Source organism: Camelus bactrianus, chromosome 5 (genome assembly GCF_048773025.1).
Source record: "Camelus bactrianus isolate YW-2024 breed Bactrian camel chromosome 5, ASM4877302v1, whole genome shotgun sequence".
Classification (NCBI taxonomy): domain Eukaryota; kingdom Metazoa; phylum Chordata; class Mammalia; order Artiodactyla; family Camelidae; genus Camelus; species Camelus bactrianus.
This window is the reverse complement of record NC_133543.1, coordinates 96914841-96933108: the sequence shown is the minus strand read 5'-3', so window position 1 is coordinate 96933108 and position 18268 is coordinate 96914841. Positions and strand designations below refer to the sequence as shown.

At 35.8% G+C, this 18268-nt stretch overlaps 1 protein-coding gene across 17 annotated transcripts in view; it reads left to right on the top strand.

The window, feature by feature from the left end:
• TRIP12 (thyroid hormone receptor interactor 12) overlaps positions 1 to 18268 on the top strand; it is a 132737-nt gene that overhangs the window by 35671 nt on the left and 78798 nt on the right. For 10 of the 17 annotated variants that reach the window (XM_045517427.2, XM_074364446.1, XM_074364448.1 and 7 more), the window contains exons 2-4: positions 1868 to 2014; positions 16271 to 16396; positions 17214 to 18016. In XM_045517427.2, the coding sequence (XP_045373383.1) occupies positions 1917 to 2014; positions 16271 to 16396; positions 17214 to 18016 (1027 nt within the window). In that variant the 5' untranslated portion in view covers positions 1868 to 1916. The remainder of the gene's footprint in view (positions 1 to 1867; positions 2015 to 16270; positions 16397 to 17213; positions 18017 to 18268) is intronic. The other 7 variants (XM_074364456.1, XM_074364455.1, XM_074364457.1 and 4 more) reach the window with 2 other exon arrangements.

Here is an 18268-nt window from a genome sequence, read left to right as displayed (position 1 = left end):
TCAGTGGATGCCTGAAACCATGGGTGGTACCAAACCCTGTGTGTACTATGTTTTTTTCATATACTAATGGGTGGCTAGCATATATAGTGCATACGCTGGACAGAGGGATGTTTCACATCCTGAGCGGGACAGAAAGGGATGGCGTGAGGTTTCCTCACGTTACTTGGAATGTTGTACAATTTAATTAAAACTTATGAGTTAGTTATTTTTGAAATTTTCCATTTAATATTTTTTACCATGGTTGATTTGGTAGGTAACTGAAACCATGGAAAGCAAAACTGATGATATTGGGGAGTGGTTAACAAAATCTGTTTTATGAATTTTTCCACCAATTTTTAAAGTGTAGACAATAGCTAAAGAAAACATAGGCAAGCCTTTTGTGTATATATGTGTGTGTGTATGTGTGTATATATTATATTATACACACACATATGTACACACACATATATATTATACACACACACACACACACACACACTGATGGGAGTTTCCCCCTAACGTATCTTGGGGAGGTCTTTCCATCAGTACATGTAAATTGAACCTTCCTCTTTCTCTTTTATTTCTCTTCTCATAGTATTTCCTCTTTTTTCTTTCTAAAATTGCCAGTAATTACATTAGTAATTTGAACTTTTTGACTAAGCTTTTTTTTTTTATACATATGTATTAATGATGTGGTCATGTGTGACAAAGAAACAGTTCTCTTCTACTGAATTGGATCAACATATAACTCAAAAGAAAACCCAGTTTCCTGTTAGAGTGCATGGAATATCTTAAAATCCAGTAGTAGGTTTAGTTATGGTTAATTTACATTCTTTTTGGCACAAGTTTCTGTAATGTCATATGATCGTTCCGTCTGTTCCCTCCCTAGTAGGTAAGAAGTAATTAAAGAATTCTACTTGGAGTTTGACTGGAAGCTTAAGAAAAATTGTGTCAGATTTGATTTATAACAAGTTGTAATTCTTTCTTCCTGTGGTAGTGATATTGGGCTTTTTTTTATCAGTTAAAGTCATTTTTGAGTATCAACATTTTTTTCTGTGTAATTCTTACAGAAAGACAAAAAGTTTGAATTGATTAAGAACTGTGTTTTAAACTAAATTGTTACACGTATGAACTAAGTGCAGTTTCTTTTTGCTAACAACTCCATGAGGTAGGTAATGTACTGATTTTACAGAAGAGGTAAACAAAATCTAGAGATTAAGTTTCGTCCACAAGTCCCAGCCAGCACAGCTGACGGTGAAATCCAGGGTATCTGGGACCGTTTCTCAGTTTACTATGCTTGAGCTGCTTTTTCCTTGTTCTCCATTGAGATGCTGTAGTTTTACCATTTCCTTTCTATTCATGATTTCATTTGTTCATGTCAGTACTGTTTAGTAAGCATGACTTACGTTTTTATTCTGTGGCTGGGGAACCCAAGGCGAGAGGTGGTGACTTGTACAAAGGCAGACTCTTTTAATACCTGACTGATATATCACGGGACCTGAGACAAGGTGTTCTGGCTTTCAGTGTGGTGCCCCTTTCTGTCTAGTACTGGAATGGGGAAACAAAGTTTTCTACTAGTGCCCTTTTTTTTTTTTCCCTTGAATTGGGAATTTCCTGGGAGTTCCCTGAGAAATCTAAGTGAATTTTATGTGCTGGGTTCTAGACCTTTGTGCCTTGAATTTGATATATTTCTGACATTTTATAACATATTAATAAGTGAGACCTCAGTTGAATAAGACAGAGTGCAGCATGGTGAAGACTGTGATCAAATTGTTTACATAAAATTTCTCCTTCATCTTTGGCACCTCTCGTTTGTTTTCTGTATTGTACTATGTATAGTTGACAATTTCTTTTTTCTTTTTCTTTTTTTTTTTTTTTCCCCTTTTAGTGAATGGTAGTGTCTAGAAAGGGTATGTCCCTTCAAGAGAGAGGTGCCAATGTCCAACCGGCCTAATAACAATCCAGGGGGGTCACTGCGACGTTCACAGAGGAACACTGCCGGGGCCCAACCACAAGACGACTCGACAGGAGGAAGGTATGTATTTAATGGTAATTTGAAAAGAGATTGAGAATAAAAAGGTATTTTTAAAAACTTCATTGTGAGGACCAAAACTGGAATGGTTCACTATAAATGGGTAATTTTTTTTTTAAATTTTTGAGCCAAGTAACAGAACACTGGAATTCAAAGCAATTATTTAATCATGCCCTAAATATGCTAGGCTTAAAAAATTGTTCAGTCACTGACATTACCAAAACTCCAATCCCAGGATCAGTAGCGTATGCACATCCTGTCTTGTTTGCCCTATCTCTTCCTCACTCCCTCGGCACATGCTACAGCACAGCTTTTCAGCCATTTGTAGTCCCTCTGTTTATGTGTGTCCTGACTTATTTACCTTACTGAAAGGAAGCTTTATTTGTTTTAAGGTCTTGAGTTTTGATACCTAGCTGTTGAGTTTTTTCCCATCTTACTTTTTGTCAGCACCAATGCTGACAGGCTGGGGAAGCTGTCTGGCATCGATTCTCATCATTTTCTGAGTGGTCTGGTGTTGAGCTGGCTATTTCCTTGGAGTTGTTGTAAAGGAGATAGTCTGAAGAATGAGGTACATTCTCTTGAATGTAAAATTCGAAGTCTAAGTTAGCTACAGACTGTCATTTTATGTATAAAATATTCAGAATTACTGTAAGTCCTGATTTTCTAATCCATAGACCAGTCATGTTTAGCTCACAATGGAAGACGGCTAAATTGTAGCATTTTGAGGCATTACCATGTATATGTTGCCTAGTAAATGATTTTTAAAAATTGTAAATGTCAAATGTAAAGAAGAAATTGAAACACACCTTGTTCACATCAGGCTGTGTTAGTGGTTGAGCGTTTGGACTTTGGACTGGGCAGCTTTGTGTACAATTTCTGCCTCTGCCTCTAAAAAGCTGTGTGTCCTGTGTTGTATTTTTCAGCAAACCTCAATTGTTTAGTCCACACAGTAGGGATACCTGTTTAATCGGGTTATTAGTTAACTTGGTATTGCAATATGTTAAGCTCTTAGAACAATATTTAGTACGGAGTTTTGTTCTGAAATTGTTTCTTGCTTTTTTACATTTAGATTATTCTTTGCAACAGCCACACTGAACTTTATTTATATTGTTGATTAAAAAGTATCACTCCCCCATTATAAAAATTTTACATATTTATTTTAGAGAATTTGGGAAATACAGAAAAGTTAAAGAAAAACATCACAATTATACAATCCACTTGTAACTACTGTTAATGTTGGCCTGTTCCTCCATAGTCTTTTTTTTTTCACTGCATGTGTGTGCATGTATATATGCATGCACGTGCACATGAGTTACTTGTACCTTTTGAACAATTGCAGTTTTGCATATTAATCCTCAGGTTATATTTAGACTCTTGCATATGATTGACAAACATTTTGGGCTGTCACACGGTGTATTGCTTCTAAATTCACAATGATATTTCAGCACCATTATCTTTTGTACACATCAGGGTTGTGTAGAATTATTTAAGTGTTTTGTTGTATTATGTATTTTAAAAATATGAGAGGAAAACAAATGGACGTGGTTAATACTAGTGATTAAGATGTGCTGGCTTAGGTCGTTAGCTCTCTTTCTTGCTTTCTGAGATGGCCCGCACACTATCTATGGAGTGTGCATCTACTTTTAATCACCCCACACCTCTCTTGGTCTCTCCCTCTCACCTTTTTGAGATGGCCCGCATTCTGCCTATGGAGTGTGTATCTCCTAAGCCATTTTTCCCTTCTGAGTGAGATGGACCCCACTCTATCTATGGAGTGTGTACAAATAAACTTGCTTTCATTTAAAAAAAAAAAAAAGGGATGCACTGGCTTAAATAACAAAGTTGTAATCAAGGTGGAACTCAATTTGATTTGTAGAATGGCAGATCTTGTACTTTAAGCCAAACAGTGATATTCTCAATTGTGAAGGAAAAGAATAAAATTTAAAAATGTGTTTGGAATGGCAGAAACATGCCAGAGTATAAAGCAAGGTGTAATTAGGGTTTTTATAGCTTTAATCTTTCCTTCGTTTCAGTAATGTAGCCCCATTTCAGCTCTCAAGATTTCAGCTTTGACATGTTTTCAAAAAATATTTCCCCACAAAACTAGTACACGAAAGAAGACTTACTTGCTTTTTTAAAAACCTAGTATCACATGTGTCATTACCTGTGTCCTTAAAAATTGTTTAAAAACATGACTTTTAAAGTCTTCATGTTCAGTTGTGTGGCTGTACTGTAATTTCATAATAATTTTCCTATTTTTATGTGGGTAAATATAGTTATGATAAGGACACAGAAACGTAGAACTGTAGCCAAAAAGTCTTACCAGTTTGGCTGAGAATGCAGATTTGCTCATCTGAATTTCATTTTGCCGTTCTAGACAGCTTAGTTCTTTTGTTCGTGATAGAATCTCAAAACTGGAAATTCATCAAATCTCAGACTGACTTTTGAAGCCCCAGTAGAGTGTGCTGTGCTAACAGTTACCCAATCTCTAAGGACCCTCTCTGGTGATTTTGGGGAGTGAGAGGATTGAGATTAATTGGGAGAGAACAGTCACAACTGCATTTTCATTCTTTGAATCTGACTCCTGTTGCATAGCTTTTCTAAGTAAAATGCTGTTATTGTGGCTTCTGTTTCCCAAAAAACAGTGGATTTGGTCTTGTGAATGTATTCATAGTGATCTGGTGATTGAAATAGTGGTCATAAAAAACAGCACCTCCTACGGTACCTGGGGAGTGTTTCTAGCTGAGCAGTTTTGTGTACGTATTCTTTCCGTTGAGACTCACAGAAACTGTGCTCCTAAGTGTCTCGTCCTGTTCTCTAAGGATGGTAGCTTGCTCAGCTTTACACAGCGGCTGTGTAGAGTCAGGACTTGACCCCTGACCCCTTCACTCTGAACTCAGTGGTTCTTTTTTGGTATGCCAAGCTGTTTTTACTGCACATACCACTTGATCTAAATGATGAAGGACTTGGGGAGGGGGAGTTGAATTACTTCAAACTGAAGAGTAGTAACTCATTCTGTTTAGAATTTGAGAAGCAGTTCTTCCCTCTTAGAATTTTTAAATTCATTCATTTTTGATCCACTGTTTTTTTCCATACTTGCGTTATGTTGTTTTCTTTGTGTAGTTTCCTTCTCTTTTCCCAAATCAAGGTCACTTTACTTTTTTTTTTTTTTGAGAAAGATTTTAGTTCACCGTTAAGATAAAAGAAAGTTGGATATTTGAAAATTTCTCCTGTTGATTTCCCCTGCTCTTTTCCACCCATCCTTCATCTCTATCCATAATTGAGCTAGACATCTTACTCCTCTTCTGTTGTTTTTCTCTTTTCCTTTCTTCCATAATTTTTTGGGCTATGTTGATCTGTTCCTCTCTCTTCTGTTCTCTCTTTTTTTTCTTTCTTTAGGAAATCACTCACCTCCACTGCTTGCCTGTGTGGTTGCTCTCAAGGATACAGCCTAGCCTTTCCCACTTCTAGAACAGGCATTTGCAGGCTCCTGGCCCTCCTGGCCATGCAGTAGCATTTTCATTATATCATGTGCTTTTTCTTGTCTTTCTCACATCTCAGTGGTGGGATTGTATTCAATTTTATAGCAACTTTGGTTAAGATTGCTTTAGTGAAGGTTTCTTCGACATTATTTTTCTTAGAAAAATGCAACATTTTGAGAATAGAAAATTGGGATGCTTTAGAAAAATTAAAGAATTAAGGTAAATTTATTCCAGCCACCCAGGAGATAACTATGGTTAGTATTTCTACTCTATATTTCTACTCCATGATTTTTTTTTTTTTTTTTTGATACTGAAGGCCTATGATTTAATTCTGGGCCTCTAGTTTTTCTCAGTTTTTTTCTGTAAAATAGCATTGCTGTGCCCATCACATTTTAGTATGATTCTGATTTTACCAAGTCAGATTCCTGAAATGGGTTTTTAGGACTTAAGGGTATGAATATTTTGAAGAGTTTTAACAGTTAAGATTGCTAAATTGTCTTTCAAAGAAAATTGAACCACTGTTTTTTTTGATTGAGCCAATTTATACTCCTACTGATTCTTTGTGAGAATGCCTGTTTCTCCAAATCCTAGTCAGTATAGCACACCTTTTTTAGTAAAAATGTGTGGGTAAAAGGATTCCTTTGGTTACTATAGAGTTGAAGATCTTACCCATATGTTAGCCATTTTCATTTATTTTATGAGTTGTATGTTAGTGTCCTTTGTCTGTTTTAATTTTGGAGATGCTTTTTCTTTTATTAACGCCCTTTATGGAAAAGGCATCAACCTACTGACACTGGCAGTTTTTTCCCCCTAGTTTTACTTGTTAGAGTTTGTTTCAATTTATAGATGATTTAAAATTTAAATAGTCAAGTCTGTCAGCTCTTTGTTTCTTTTCTTCCTTTGCCTTCTCCATCCCCAGAATAAAATTTCTTCTCAGTTCTGTTATGGTTTCATTTTTTATGTTTTACTGTAACCTGTCAATGTCAGAGTTTTTAAATGGTGTGAGGAAATGCTTGAGTCCAATCCAGTCCCACTTCTCCACCCCATTAAAAAATTTATCTGCAAAGTTTTATTATTTATTACAGAGTCAAAACTCAATTATGAGATCTAGAGGTTATAGCTTTCTGTTAACATTGTCAAAGCAGGGTTTTTTTTTTTTAGGCCAGCATTAATTATGCTGAAGTAGATTTATATTTTGCTTAAAAATTAAAAAGCTATTCCAGAGGACTGAGATACAGGAAAACATTAAAAAAAAATCCAGATTAAGTCTGTGTTAGTATTTTTATTTTTTACTTGTTTTTAAAACTCAATTTAGCATGTAGCTGATTACACTGTAAATACAGTTTCGGATCTTACTCTTTTTCACTCAGCATCTTAACATAAACATTTTCTCTGTGATTATGATTTTTTGATAATTGTTAACAAATGGTCACATGATTTTCTGAATCAGTGTACAGCATTTTCCCCATTGATTTCCACTTTTTGGATAGTTAGATGGTTGGAGTGGGAAAAGTTTTTGTTTATGCTTTAAATGTTTGCATTTCAGGTATCTCTTAAGGATATGTTCCCAGGAATGAAATTGCTTGGTCAAAGTAACTTTTTTTAGGTCAACTTATTCCGCATAAATTTTCTTTCTCTAATTTACTTATCATAATCAGGAAAAAGTGCTTTTTTTCATCATTCTATTTATGTTATCTCTCTTGCATTTTCCTGCTAATTTAATATGGAAAATTGCATTAATTTTATTGATGTTTCTATAGTAATGAGGTTAAACATTGGAAAAATAGAGTAAAGGAGTGAGATCTGAGTGAGAATACTTCTTTGTGTAAATGTGCTAATGAGTTTTCATATGCTGTTAATCTTTCTTTGTACCACTGTACAGGAGAACTAACCTTTTGATTTGTTCAGCTGAGAGTAGATGCTCTTGTAATGATAACCCTCTTTAGTGTAATGATTACCCTCTTTAGTGTAATGATTTCCCTCAGTTCTTCACCTGTGCATTTTGAGTGGTGGTCACTCTTTTCCACCACAATCTTAACTCTGATCTCGTCACCCCAATGCTGTTGCCAAAGCTAGGAGAATCTACAATCTTTTCTTTTGATGGGACTAAGGTGGACACATGATCCAAGCAAGGGAAAACTGGAAACTTACTCCTTTCTGGTAACAAAGGGAAGACATGAATCTGAAATTTCCAGCTGCACATCTCCTGCCTTGTGGAGGTTGGGCAGGAGGAGAAAAGGCAGATATATTAATTGTGTGTACTAAATTTCCTACAAGTTTCAGTTCCTCAGTTCCTCAGAGCTATGTCGACTTTTGCCTTCACTAGACTTGATTATCTGGCTGTTTTGATTCTGGGGATACGTGTGTCTTATTTTAATAAAGCCTCATGTTTTGGCTTTAAAGTTAAGAGTCCTGCCGTAACATGCTTGCAGTACAAACTCAGTATAAGATCATAAGATTGTGTCCATCCGTTTGTAGAACATCATGCTAGTAAGCTCTTTGCTAGTTGGTAGTTATGAAAATGAGAGTAGAATAGCCTTTGTCACAAATACATCCAACTCAGTAGGGGAAATGGGCGTGTCGGTGATTATTAAAGTCAGATGAGGAACATTTCTGGCAATGACCCTGTTGATGTGGGCTCTGAAGGCTAAAGAAGCAGATGGTATATGTCAACCACGTTTGTCTCTACTTGACATGTGGCGGCATTAGTTACTTCCAGAGTGTATTGTGTTTCTCATTTTTCTGTTACTTTGCTCATAAGGAGTAGATGTTCAACAAATACCAGTGTGGGGTAATAATAATAAGATTTAGTTCCTTGGCATTTCTAGGCACCAAAATGTGACTTTCTTTTACTGAAATGGTCATGAAAAGGTGCTTGACTGGAGTGAAGGCAGAGCTGAAACAGGGTATGGTTTAAATGGGCTACGAGACAAGGTGGTCTGGATTATGCTGCAGTAATGACCAGCTCCTAAATACTAGTATATTAGAATAATTGAGACACTGGGAAGCTTGTCCCTTCTGGGTCACCTGCAGGCTCTGCTCCATGTCTGCACATTCACATATTCAGATAGCATTGCTGTGGTGGAAAGAGAATGTCCAAAGCTTCTCTCAGACGTGATTCATTTCCACTCACTTACCCTTGACCAGAGCAAGTTACGTGGCTGCACGTAACTTCCAAGTGGTTTGACAAGTACCATCCTACCACGTGTCTGGAAAGAAGAGAAATAGATTATTTGTAAACAGCAGCTGGTAGCTATCACAGGCTGCTGAACACCGTCTTGTTTTATTTTTTTAATGTCGTTTTTTATTCTTACTCCCATATCTACAACAGACCATTTATTTCCCCAAATTGTACATAGTGCAGCATGGCTGTGCAATTGTGTATTCACTTCATTCTGCTATTCAGTTAATCAGTATGGGTACCTTTTTTAAGTATTCCCTTTTTAAGTGTTCCTTATGTCTCTTTTTTTTATCCTGACCTTTGCTCAGTCAGATGAAAGTTCAAGCTTCCTCATCTTTGGGAGGAAGAGAATGTTAAGGGGAGACATGAAGTGATGTGAAAATGACTCCATTGTTTCTTATGACTAAATTAAAACCACTTTTAAAAACAATTTAGAGTTTGCCAGATAACTTGTTACTTGCTCCTTTCAGTAAGCGGCACATCTGCTGCACAGTTGCGCACTTGGACTTTTCGCTCAGAGCGCTGCGCACACACTCTTCCACTTGCAGTGCCGCTCTGGTCATGCTGGGAAGGCTGGTCTGGCCCAGCAGGCCTTGGGGCTGAGAGGCAGGGTTTACAGTGCTGTGTTAAATAGTGATGTGGCTGCCTTGGTCTAAAGAGGAACAGAGGCTACTCTTTTCTAGATAGAAGTCATGCACGTTGGATTCTTAGTAGTCTGTGTTAAATTCTTTCTTGGACCAACAAAGTAATATTTTATACACTGTGTAATTTTCTCTGCATTATATATTTCTTGCTTTAGTCATGAGATGTGACATTTTGTTCAAAAGTCACTTAATAAACATTGAAAACCTATAAGGTGTTAGCTGCCATAGATTATTTCATATCCTTAACTGAGGGTTTGGTTTAATCCTTCTGTCCCTCAGTATTGAGGGAGTCTGATGTTCCACACCACTTTTTACAAATGCTTTCTCAGTCTCTGAATGCTTTCCAAGAAGAGTATCAGTGTGACTAAAAAGACTAATACATACAGATGCTTCTTCAATAATTGAACAGCCAATTTTAACATCATATATGGAAGGCTGTTGTTTTTGCCTTTTGTTGTTTTGTTTTGTTGGTATAAAACAAGAAGGTTTCTTTTTAGATTAAAAGGAAATGTGTGATTTTCTTCTATTTTTCTCATATACCATGTCCAAAACCTTAAGCTGTTTATTTTGACCTGTATTTAATCAGAGATAGAAATACTAAGAGATAGAAATACTAGCATGGGTGGGAAAAATTTAATAACTGTAGATATAGGCCTTTTATTTGAGCTCCTAGGTGTAGCTGTGGGGTTTCAGATTTAGGGAGCTGGATACCTGGACTCAGTCTCATCTTTCCTGCCTGAGGGCTGTGTAATTTGGGGCAAGCCTCATTTCCACAACTTTAAAATGGAAGTATGCCTGCCTTGGGTGTCTTTTGAGGGTTAAGCTGGATAATGTTTTTAAAAAATTAATACAATGCTTATCACATAACACACCTTTAAAATTACTTACTCTGTTGTCATCTTAGTAAGTTTTTACCCAAGTGTTTTATGAAAGTCGGTGTCATTCCTGAAGTACTCAGTGTTGCATCACTGATCTGTTACTAATCACTTACTTACTTTCATTATCTCGCTGTTTATACTCCTCCCCCAATTGCTTTGTGAAAGGAGGCAAAAGTAAATTGAGCTGAAAGGCTCTCTTTTGGGGGAGGGGGCATCTTTTACTATGGTTTTGATGACATTCAATCCTTCTGCCTTTTTTTCTTTACACAATATACTATTGTGTAAGCATTGTGGTTTACTCAGCATCCTCAGTGTGCCCAAATTGTTGAACATACAGTTTTGGCTTTTGCCTTACTGCTTCTAAGCCTAACAGCCTCTTACTGCAAGCTATTTTAATAGATCTAAAACAGAATCTAGATCCTTCTACAAAGGCATTTAAGCCCTGGCCTGTACTTTTCAGCCTTGTTTCCTAATGTATCTCTGTGCTCAGGGAAATTCATGTCACTTGCCAGGTACCATGTGGATTTCCTGATTTCCTGCCTCTACCTTTGTCTGTGCTGCTTTTGACCAGAACGCTCTTTTTCCTCAGCTTTTCATTCTTCAGGGCGTGGCTTAAATGCCATGTGGTCTATAAATCTGTATTTTCCTGCTAAGAGTAATTTCTCTCTTTGTTGTTCAACTTCATAGCACCTGGAAGATCACTTTGTTTTATGAAATTCTGACCTCTTTTAGGACAGGGACACAGTTTAGTGTGTCATCAGTATTTATGTGCCCTGTGGTAACTTGCATATACTTGAGTTGAGAAATGTTGAAATGAGTAACTTGGTACAGTGCTTCTCGAACTCTAGTAGATCCAATACTCTCACTTTACAATGTGTATCATATAATGTAAATATCTTTATTATGATGTCCCTCCTAAAGTATCTTGAATTAAGTGTATAAAATGCCTGCCTACACAGTTGAGAAACATCAATATAATGTATGAGCACTTTACAAAGGTAAAAATAAACAAGTAAAAGGAAAACAATTGATAACAAAATACCGTTATCTCAGTAGGTCAATTCTTTGGTACGCTGACACCAGATGACACAGTTTTCAGATGCTTGCATCTGTATTTGAAGTTTTTGAATGTGACAGCTGCAGTAACAGACTTAAGTCCCATAAGCAACATTTTCATTATAAACTTTTTCAAAATGATGCACGACTCTTTGTAAAGCTACAAAAAACAAATATAATCTTTTGTTGATTCCTATGCATTCCTGGAAAATTTAATATATTAAAAAATCATGCAAAACAAATCTAAGCTGAGAATTTATAAGTCTCTTTGCCCCTTATGTCATTACCAGATTTTAAATGTTTTCATAAGATCTTCAGATATTACCAAGGTTATTTGAAATATGTGGGTCATGGGACAGTCCTCACTCTGTCTGACGGTTCTGTGTTATGTTACATCTTCTACTTATAGTCCTTACCTGCTAAATGCCAATAGCACCACTATTCCCCAACGTGTGTTTTCCAAATACTCCCTGGAGGAGGAACCACTATTTAAAAAACAGTAAAATACTGCTTTATAAGATAAATAAGGAGGTTTAAATTACATATTTATTTGGGCTAGCATTTCACTATAACTGAACATAGTAACATTAGTCAAACTAATCAGCTTCTCTTTTGTGACTGAAAATAGAAACAGGTACATTTTATAGAGAACATTAGTGCATTTTTTGTTTAAAGTGGTTTAAATGAACTTTTCACCTTAATTATTGAAAATCAGGGTCTTATTTACAACATGCATTTTATAGCATTATAAACAAAGCATTTAATTTTTTGGAAGACAAACCTAATGTTTTTGTGTATATAAAATTTAAAAAAATAAAAGTGTATGTCTGTATATACCTGCACAAATAAATATGGAGATATAAATAAGTACCAGATCGTTTATATTTGGTAATATGTTCATGTATTTAAGTTGTAAGTATGTCTGGCATAGATACTAATTTCAGACAAAATTCAAGATCATTAATACAAGGAGTTAACTATTAGCTGCTTGTAACTAGCCACTTTCCTCATTTTGCTTAAGACTAGGATAAGAATGTGCTCTTTGATACAAGGTTTGATATCCTCTGGACTAAAGATGATTTCTAATCCTTTGGAATACCAAGGATTTTACTAAAGAGCAGTAAAAGTAAAGTATCAAGAAGGGACACGCACTACAATTTGCCTAAAAGTCAGCAAGAACCATTTGAGACTTGCTTTCAAGTCAGTCTTGAAAGCACCTGACTCATAGCTGATTATGGTTGGTTCTGTTGGCATCGTGGGTTTCTTTAACATGAGTTGGCCCACATAAGCTTGGTAAGCAGGGAAATGATGTCAGTGTGATGTGGGAGTAGTGTCAGTTCATGGGCAGTTTTCCTCATAGTGTTAATATATGAACTGAATTTGGGACAGACACTTCAATTAAAGAGAAAGGTTTGGTAATCTATGAAGATCTTATGAAAAATTTGGAAATTTTGCAGAAATGATTTAAAGAAATCATTTAGTGCAAAAAATAGCTAGTGCATTGGCTCCCAGAACCACCACACTTTGCACTGTTGAACACTCTCAGGAAGCTCGAAACCATTTAATTCTGTTTTTATAAAGAAAGAAAATGACAAAATTGTATTTTTTTGTTGAAGCTGGTCCTAAAAGAAAATGTTTTTTAAAATTTATACTTAAAGGAGAAAGTACAAACATAAGACTCAAATGAGTGGACCGTGATTATTGGTATAGATGCTAGTGGAGGTTTAATCTTTTATTTTAATTGATGTTTTTGTTAGGACTTTCATTACAAAGTAACATAGATCTCTGTGTCCATTTGTATTTTCATCATTAATCCAGTTATTTTTAGTGGGTGATTTTACAGAGCATGAGTTTGTTTGTTGTTGTTGTTGTTGTTGTTGTTGTTGTTGTTGTTTTTTAGGAACACCCATAGGGTGATATAGAAGCTCCTGAACATGTGTTTCCCCCCATCCACACCCTTCTACTCACCCACCCAACTCTCCTTGAGCTATAATTCACTAAATGGGCTCATTCTGGTGTTACTTTACTGTGTTATTCGTGCAGATTTAATTGTAGGGGGTATAAATTTTATGGATCTTAAAGAGATTATGCTTTTTAATAAAAAATTAATATTGAGCAATAAGGTTTGATAAATGAGGGAGTTGGTAAAATGAATGAAGAAGAGGCATCAAGACTCGTTTAGTGCTGAATGCTGTTACGTTCTCATTGGCTCTTTTAATCGGGCATTATTATTTTATGGCTATTTACTTTACAGTATTCTGAGCATTAATACTTTATAAATGGTCATAATAAAATAAAGTCCCACCTTGGGAGGTTCCATTTTGTTACTTACGATAACCATCTGGTTCCCTACTCCTCTTGTAAGCCAGAGGTTGGAAAACTACGACCTATGGGCCAAATCCAGCCTGCTGCCTGCTTTTGTAAATAAAAATTTGGTTGGAAACTAGCAGTGCCCGTTTGTTTATGTGCTATTTATACCTGCTTTTGTGACACACAGTACCACCCATACAGCTAGAAATATTTACTGTCCTTTACAGAAAATGTATTAAGATTGTGCCAAACAATAGGCAGAAGGACAGTAATGATCAGTACTTTATAATGTTCAAAACTGTATTTTAACCAGGCCTCAGTGAGAATACCACACTTAACAGTTTTAGGAAAGGGCAAATCAGATCAGTATGAACATTGTTGGATTTAAGCCAGTTTTGTGAGCCTCACTTTCTAAGATAATTAATATTGTTTCCTCCCTCCCTTTCTTTCTCCTTCTTTCCTTTTTTTATTTGTAATTTGATATTGAGAGTTTACCTGCTAAATTCTTTAGTTCCTTGAAGGTGTTAGTAAGGACATGAAAGACATAAGAGTGGATGTGGGTAGATACAAGATTAGATACATTTTAGGACCAGAGAACAGACTGTTTGGGTGAAGATCAGGACTTCTGCCTCCACAGCAGGCTCGACGTTAGGTTAAATGTTGGTCAATTTCTGTTGCTAAAGAGACTTACTTAGAACTATATTGTGGCTTTTTTTTTTTTTTTTAAGAGGATTGACATTTGAATACTTAACCTGCTTGAACGTTATCACAAAGTTGTCTATCTTTGAATGGATAAGGTTTTCTTTTAATATGATTTTAAATTTTCAAGGAATACAGCAAGGAATATTTTAAATTTTATAGTGAAATGAATTAGAAATTGTGATTCAGTTAAAAATTAATTTATAGCAAACTTTACAAAAATAAGAATGTAGAGAACTTAAACGACATAGTATGTAAGTATTGTTGCATGGATAGTAAATTGTGAACCTACGCACAGAACATGATACCTTCCTTTTTAAAAACCAACTATGAATTGACTTGAATATTTATTCATCTCATTTCTATTAAAATAAAAAAGTAGAACTCTGTTACTAGACATATAACAAAAACAAAAGCAACTCCTAGAAATTAAATCTCTTGAATAAAAACTCATGGGATAAAACAAAATTTCAGTCTGCAGTGTAAGAATATCTAGGAAAAATAAAAACTAAATCATAGTATATAAAAATCTTAACAAAGCTCAGCTTGGTTATACCCACAGAAAATGTATACTCTGAAAAAAAATTACTGAAGTGAAGACTAAGACACATGAAAAACTAAGCTATAGTTTTTTCAGTAGATCTGTTTTAGTTAAGTCTTTAGAAAATTCTGTTCTGTTATGGATTAGACGCTTAAAAATGAAAATGAAATTGTGGACCCAGGAACTATTTACTTTCATTGCAAAGCTAATTTCATATCTTCTTTCAAGAACGCAGTATTGAATTCTTCTGCAAAAATCGGAGAAAACAATAAAGATATTGCGACTAGAAACCTTAGATCATCTTTTTGGAGAGATGGTGGAAATATATGATAATAACTGAATGGCATCCTTACGGATTCAGTTAGAGTTATATGAAGTTTTCAGTGACTTATTTCTAAATTCCTTTGAGATGTTTTCAGAATGAAAGCCTTAAAAAAATTTAACCAAGTAAACAGCTTTGGTAGTAATGAAACTTTGTTATTTTCATTAGAATATGCTCTTTTATGTTACTTACGTGAAGAATGGATGTTGGTCCTGAATTACATACTTTGCATCTGTTACATTAATATCTCACCTCTATAACACCAGCTTTCCGGGTATATATTCTTGCATGCTTTCTTTGCTCCTGTAAATCTCATGTAACCTTTGCCAGAGGTTAAAAATCTAACAACTGAAACCTGTTTCTACATGTCCCTCAAACTTGCTTTTAAAACAGTGCTGGCAAAACGATTTGATTTTATAAATATAACCCAACCATGTATCAGTGGTGCATTTTTTTTAATATGTTTGGAATATTATGTGGTAAATTCTTATCTCTCTTTAGGACTTGGCTTTTGGTGTACTTTCTATTGATCAGTGCTTTAAATTCTTAGCAAATATCACCCTATTAATAGATTTCATATAAGTTCATTTACTGTTTAGTGCTTTTAATGATTTACTCTGTAAAATCAGTTTGAGAATTGATTTTATCTGCTTCTGTATTTCCTGTGCTAACTTGAATTATAATGTGTAAATTGGGAATCAGTATCATTGTAGGGACCACAGATTGTCTTTTCTGTAAGCCTTTTAAGTCTTTAGAGTTACATTGTCTAATAAGAATAGTGTTTATATTTAAAGTCTGGATTTGCTTTTTGCAAAAATGCAGCGTGTTTGAAATGTCTACAGTAAAATTGCTGAAAAATTTATTATTGCTTAAGCAACTGTAACATTGCTTTACAGTTACAGCAACTGGTTATAAACAGCTCAGCTCCTGGGTATTGAGGGGGCTGGTTCTAAGAGGTAATTTCCTTGGCCAGATTATTTGATAGAATAATAATTTAATTATAGAAATATTTGGGGAAAGGGTAGGGTCAATAATGAAGGAGTGGGAGGCTTTTTTTTTTTTTTTAATGAAAAAGAATTTCACTTTCAGTGTTGTATTTGCATCTCGTTTTCCTGATAGATTTCTGTTTTGATTTTCTGCTGACAGGTCACATTTAGGGCAGGCAAAACATAAGGGATATAGCCCTCCTGAGAGTAGAAAATCTAATTCTAAGGCACCCAAAGTGCAGTCTAATACTACTTCTGAACTGTCAAGGGGACACCTTTCTAAAAGGTAAATCTTCATGTTGCTTATACATTTTTCAAGGCAGAATTACTTGCATTTGAATTATTGCATAATTTTGAAACTTACCAGGTTATCCCAAAATGTTATGATACCTATTTTCATTATTCTCTGGGTGTAGAATTTCAGGATTAACAATTGCATAGTCTTCATAGTGACGTCCATGCAGCATACCCTAGACAGTGCAGCCGTTCTTGCTTAGAGAGCTGTTTCTCCTTTTGCCTAACAAACCATTATAGGCATCTGAAATGCCATTTTAAATTCATTTTTCTTAGTTTATTGTTGTCAGAGCCACAGATCAGTGTTCTCTTAAGATCTAATTGGTGGGAATCTTTGGAGAGGACTGTAACTATAGATACTTGATACTACAGTATAAAACTTTCTAACCTTCATTTTGAAAGTGTATATGTTAATATTTATTTCAAGCTTTGACAAAGTGTTTGTGAATAGCCCCTCGATATTCTAGTTTCAACTGGTTCTGAACTGCTAAGTAAGCATTCTTTTTCTTGTAATCCTAATTCTTGTTTTGTGATTAGGCATGTTAATGTCATTAATCTTTAGGCAAAAGAATTAACCTGATCTTCCACTGTTTTACTATCCAGAGTGTCACACCTGCTTCCCCCGCTGGCAATTTTGAACCATTTGAAAGCCTATGTTTATTTAGTGCTGGACTTACCAGGAAAACTTTTGCACTTAAAAAAACCCAAAAACCTTATTTCCACAGATTTGAGAAGTTATAAATAAGTATTATATGACAGATTTAATGATGGCAGGCTGATACTAACTCTCTTCTTATCTGACCTCTTAGAAGCTGCAGTTCATCATCTGCTGTCATAGTCCCACAACCAGAGGATCCAGACAGAGCCAACACTTCAGAAAGGCAGAAAACGGGGCAGGTGCCTAAGAAAGACAGTTCTCGAGGAGTGAAACGCAGTGCTAGTCCAGACTACAACAGGACCAATTCTCCTAGCTCTGCAAAAAAACCAAAAGCACTTCAGCATACTGAATCTCCCTCAGAAACGAATAAGCCACATAGTAAGTCAAAGAAGAGACATTTAGACCAGGAGCAACAACTGAAATCTGCACAATCGCCATCAACAAGCAAGGCTCATACCAGAAAGAGTGGGGCCAGTGCTGGTTCACGGAGTCAGAAAAGAAAGAGGACAGAGAGTTCTTGTATAAAGAGTGGTTCTGTGTCTGAATCAACTGGTGCCGAAGAGAGATCTGCAAAACCTACCAAGCTGGCTTCAAAATCAGCCGCCTCGGCCAAAGCTGGGTGTAGCACCATCACTGATTCTTCTTCTGCTGCCTCTACTTCCTCCTCATCTTCTGCTGTAGCCTCGGCCTCCTCCACGGTTCCACCAGGTGCCAGGGTGAAACAAGGAAAAGACCAGAACAAGGCCAGGCGTTCCCGTTCAGCGTCCAGTCCCAGTCCCAGAAGAAGCAGCAGGGAAAAGGAACAGAGTAAAACTGGTGGCTCTTCAAAATTTGATTGGGCTGCTCGTTTCAGCCCTAAAGTTAGCCTTCCTAAAACCAAACTGTCTCTTCCAGGGTCTTCTAAGTCAGAGACATCAAAACCTGGACCTTCTGGATTACAGGCCAAATTAGCAAGTAAGTTTACTGGAAAGGTCTTTTTTTTTTTTTTTTTTTTTTTAAATGATATTTCTCTTGTCAAAGGGATCTGGTTTCAGGGTAGTCAGGTTTTTATTTTTTTCAGTGTGTGGCAGTTTTGAATTTATTACTATACTTCTCTCTGTACATAGCAGAATATAATAATTGATATACCACATTTAATTTCATGGAGACAGATAAGGAATGCTCCCACCTTCTTGTTAAATCGTCATGATTTAGTTTCTGTATCTT